This window comes from Azolla caroliniana, unplaced genomic scaffold, assembly GCF_043228905.1.
Source record: "Azolla caroliniana isolate FFs.n. ecotype wild unplaced genomic scaffold, voAzoCaro1.0.p SCAF_16, whole genome shotgun sequence".
Lineage (NCBI taxonomy): Eukaryota > Viridiplantae > Streptophyta > Polypodiopsida > Salviniales > Salviniaceae > Azolla > Azolla caroliniana.
Window position 1 is genome coordinate 4,203,611 of NW_028230451.1, and position 5,279 is coordinate 4,208,889.

The 5,279-nt window shown below is 35.6% G+C and overlaps 1 protein-coding gene across 1 annotated transcript; it reads right to left on the minus strand.

Moving 5' to 3' along the window:
- Positions 1-203: 203 nt before the first annotated feature.
- LOC147853673 (uncharacterized) lies at positions 204-2,745 on the minus strand. The gene is made up of 4 exons (XM_087332429.1): positions 1,492-2,745; positions 978-1,323; positions 704-889; positions 204-617 (listed from the first exon to the last, which is right to left on the minus strand). The coding sequence occupies exons 1-4, from the start codon at positions 2,697-2,699 to the stop codon at positions 204-206; spliced, it is 2,154 nt and encodes a 717-aa protein (XP_087188555.1). The 5' UTR covers positions 2,700-2,745.
- Between the last annotated feature and the right edge of the window lie 2,534 nt (positions 2,746-5,279).

Sequence of the window (5,279 nt, forward strand, 5' to 3'; positions counted from 1 at the left end):
ACATATTTTAAAATGAAAGAGGAGATTCAAGAGTCAAGAACATAATTGAAGTTTGAATCAAAACACATACTATTTCAATCCTCATAGAAAATGAATAAAGTAATAAAAAAACTATTAAAATTTAAAACTTTCTTCATACTCATAGTTATTGGTTCTTAAATTCAAATAAATATGCAAAAACCAAGAATCCATGCAATTTTCGATTATCTTTCTTCTTCAACATCATCATTAGAAAATTCCATTGTTATATCATCATAGTTGTCCACATAATCACTATCTGAAGATGAATCAACTATGGCATTGTCAATGTCTTCATCCTCTTGATCTCCATCATCATTTCCATATTCATCATTGCAAGCCTCAATTGTAGTTTGTCGAGTATTTACCCTTCTTGTACTTGCAACTCTCGCGCAAACTCTTCTAATAATGCTAGAACTTGATCCCACCAATCCTTCATCCACTATCATATTGGCAAACTTAGATCTACTTCGAGTAACCCGACCAATATGCATAGCCTCTGCTTCCGCAAAATATGCTTGTGCGACTTGAGTATCAATATTGGCTGTTGATGGAGGCATTTCAGCAGTCTTGTCAATGTCTATCTCATCAGGATTTACCTAAATCAAATAATATTTACCAATTAACAAGGTTCGTTAATTAACCTACAAATGATTTTCTAAACATCAACTTTCAAGTGTCAAACATGAGTAAGAAAGATGTAGACTTGCATTGGAAGACCTGCATGAGTTTGAAAGCTTCGAACAAGCCTTAAGTTTTCTCTAACATATACTAATCTCTCCACTTGTTTCACCTTCGAACAGTTCCTCCTTTTTGTATGTGCCAATGCATGTGCATTCCAATTTCTTTCAGTAGCTCCAGAAGAGCAATCCTATGACACAAAGTATTAAGCAAACAATACATGTCATTGTAGAAGATTAATAAAATTGAAACATTAATAAAAAAATGAGTTATAATACCTGAGACAATACTCTACAAGCTAATGATTGTAGCAAGGGCACATTGTCTCCATATCTTTCCCACCATGAAACAGGTTTACATTTTGCAATGTGTGACTTTGATAACTCATTGCTAAATCGGCCCACACCATTTCTATACATGTCAAATTGATCTTGCAAGATTTCACATTCATCTATAGAATATACTTTTTGAATATATGCAAGCCATCCATCCATCATCTCTGCATTCATAATAATTGGTTGATCTTTGGGCTTCCATAAAGGATGCAAAATATGTGCAACAATATGAATTGGCTTTTTGAACCACGACCAACGACAATCAAAACATTCCAAAACCTCTTTATATCTGCATTAACATTTGACAAACTTAAATCAAAACTGGAAATCAGTTACTGAATTATGCATAATATAGACAACAACAATGATTCAAAGAAATGAAAAAGATGCAATAAACAACAATTGTACATAGTACATAGTACATAGAAATAATAATATTAGAATAGAAACATATTACCTGTCCTTGTGTAATGTGTCGTCTCTTGCTCCTCGTTCCAATGTGTCTCTAGCCCTCCTCATGAACTCATAAAGTAAGCCCATTGTAGATCCTTCACGATTAGTTAGCCGCAAAACAGAAAACAATGGACGCATAATCGAAATTACAATCATAATTGAAGGCAAAGTAGAGCTATCTTGCACAATGGACTTCACCTTGACAACATCTGGCTTTTTGGAGTCACTCCAATCCTCCCAATAGTTACTAACCACAATTTGTTCTAGGGCTCTCCAAACTCTTGCCAGCCTCTCAAGGACAATAAGGATATAGCCAAATCGAGTGGCACTTGGCCTAAGGAGCACAAGAGATGAATAGTTGCTGAAAATTTTTCGTGCATTCCTTTTCTTGGTGAATAGTCTAACCACATAATTTGCTCTCTTGTGCACTCCACGAACCCAAGACAACTTCCCAATATCCTCTAGCAATAAATCTAAAGAATGTGATGCACAAGGAGTCCATACAAGGCCTGGGAATTTAGTCTCTAGAATGTGACCCATGCTAACACAATTAGATGCATTGTCAGTGACAATTTGCACCACATTTTCTACTTTTACTTCATTTATTGCAGTTGATAGCATTTCAGCCAACCATGGACCGTTGACCCTTGTAGAAACACCACTACAATCAATAGTTTTAAGGTACATAGTGCCATAACAACATGAGACCAAAATATTCACAAGTGCTCGCTTGCTAGTGTCAATCCATCCATCTGAAAGTATGGTAACTCCATATTTTGGCCAAAGGGCTTTCACATTTTCCACTTTGTGTTGCACATTCAAATGCTCTTTCTTTAAATATTTAGCTCTTAAATCATTGTAGGTAATACCACTATACTTTTCCCCAATATCAGAGAAAGCTAACAACATGTTCCTCCAACATGACATTTTCAAAAGATTAAAAGATAGATTACCTTCCACAATGCATCTAACCAACATTGTGTTTGCATGGTCTTTCTTGATCAACATAGCAGCATTTGATCCTCTCCTTATCGTGCTTTGAGTGAGACCTTTTCTTCTTGAACCTTCTGTATCTTCAATATCAATAGGAATTTGGTCTATTGAATCCTTCTTAGATGAGGCACTTATGCTAGCCATTGAAGGTTGTGATTGGAACATTGAATCAACCATTGAATCCACAATGCCTTCTTGAAGCTCAATTTGTTGTTCCATGGCTTCCACTTCTTTAATGCGTTTTAGCTTCTTGCGAGTCAATTCACTTTCTTGTGCTACTGCCATAGCCTCAAGCCTCTAGAGTTACTTGCACACACTTGTCTATACCTTCACCTTTAATTCCAGCAAGGTGAGCAACTAAATGTGTTAGTATCCCAAACCCATGAAAACCACATAATCTACAATCCCAATAATAGTTCCCAGATGACTTCCCAGCTTGTCTGTTCACACAATATTTATCCCATAAGGGGGATTCCTTGCGTGGCATAGTTGATTGAGTATGACAAGTTCTAGAGATTCGAAGTTGTCTTTTATATTTTCCTAGATTCATGAATTCACAATGTTAAATATGTGAATAAGGAAATCATGTGATGTAACAATGTAGGAAGGGATTGTGTGAATGATAAGCATAACCAAATGACAAATCTGAATGGAAGCTAGCTACCTAAGCAAATGGCATTCCATCCCTATTAAGAGGAAAAATTATTATTCATTAGAAATGAATTATAAAGAGCATCATATGGAACTTTTACCTGTGATATAGGCGTGCTTTTGAATGAAGAGACTATTCTTTGATAAGCCACCACAAGCTATCAGAGTCTCTATCTGCCACCAACATTGTTATATTAAAGAAGGGATAGACACACATATAACCAAACCATACATGTAACATGTTGAACTATACAATAGTCTATTTATGCATATAAATTAATGGAATTTGTGTTTTGATGAATTCAATAGGAAAAACTCCAAACAATCTTGGATGGCGTCGTGGCAGTGATTTTCATTTAACATCTCTACCAAATCACCAATAATTAGCTTTTATCAAATTAATAATCATTGAAGAATGCTTGAGAAGACAGTAAGAGTGTGGTATATACAACACATTACATCGATTGACCATAAAGCTTATCATCCCCCATAAAGATTATTCTTCGATAAAACAAAGAAGACTAAACTAGGGAGAACTAAGAAACTACTTATACCTCCAAGTTTTGCAATATTTCAATAGAAAACGAGTGTAGGGAGAAATAAAGAAGCAATTTTCTACAATAACTCCTTTCCATAGATTGAGGAGAAGGAAGAATTAATCTATCCAATGATTAAAGAATTTTATTTAGGCTTTCGAACCGAATAATTGTGACTAAATGAGGGAGAAAGAAGAGATTATTTCTTCCTAATTTAGTCCAATTTACTACTTAATCATACAAGATCAATGGAAAGAAAGGAAATTCCTCCTTACTTACATCTAAGTTTAGATTCAAGCAATTTCTCCTCAATTATGAATGCAAATCAGTTAATCAACAGAACTTGAAGCATTTTGACAGGAAAAAAGTCACTAAATTAGGGAGAGGAATCCTAATTAAGCCCATCCAATATGCATGCCTTCCAAAGAATTAACATTTTCAAGAACATCAGAAACTAAAACGGGTGAATAAAGAGATAATTTCCTACAATATATATCCAAATTGTAGGTAATGAATTGAAGATTAATGGAGTCACATCAGATAATTAGTAGACGGATGACTCTTCAAAATTTTCATTACATGTAGGGAGAAGGAAAAAAGCAATTTTTCTCCTAAATAAGTTCACTTTTAGATCAAAATCGATAGATAGAGGTCTTTCAACACACTAAATAGAAGTTCCAATAAGAAGAATCAAGCAGAAATATATCCCTCAATCGACAGGAATTGATCTCTCTTGAGTTAACCACAAACTAGGAGGTTGTTAAATTTCAAGAATTTTTTAAGAAGAAAGAAGGAAATCAACGAAGGAGAATACACCTTGTAGTATGTACGTTGAGCTCTTAAAAGGGAAGAAAGGGAGGAGGAAGAAGAAGGGATTCATAGCTTCATAGTTTGGATTTCGTTTAAGAAGCTTCCATGTACCTGTGTAAAAACCTAGTGTCTACAAAATGCAAACATTGTAACACTCGTTACAAAAACCCCCAAATTGTTTTTTTTTATTATTAAAAAAAGCCCTAGAAAATTAATTTTTAAATTATTTACAAATTTAGGCTTACAAAAAATGGCAGTTCCAAAAGGTAGAATACGTTTAGAATACGTGTGGGTATTCTAAAACGTACTCTATTTATAAAATACGCGTTTTTTAACAACAGAAGTTCTAGGGTGACAAAATTAACAAGTCATTCAATACACTCCTATCCACGTGGTGGTGCAGGTTGGTAACATCTGGAATACAGAGCCGGATGTTGCTAAGGTGGAACCCCATTGGAAGTTATGGGTATATGGTTGTCGTCCCCTCATCGAACTAGAATGGGACCCAGGGGATTTCAGGTGGAAACATGATGGCAGATTTCGCCATTTCTTCGAGTACAACACTAAACTGGATTGGGCTTTTCAACTACAGCTAAACGGCCCCTTACGCAATGGCTGGCGTACACTGGGCATCCCTGATGAGGTGCTCATTACCTTTTGGAAGGGTCTCTGGCATCTCCACTTGCCGGAAAAGATAAAGTTTTTTTGGTGGCAAATTAGTCATAATGTGGTTCCCGTTGGCGAATGGCTAGGTAAACGTGGCGGCCCGTTAGGCTACCCACTTTGCCATTCACCTATTGAG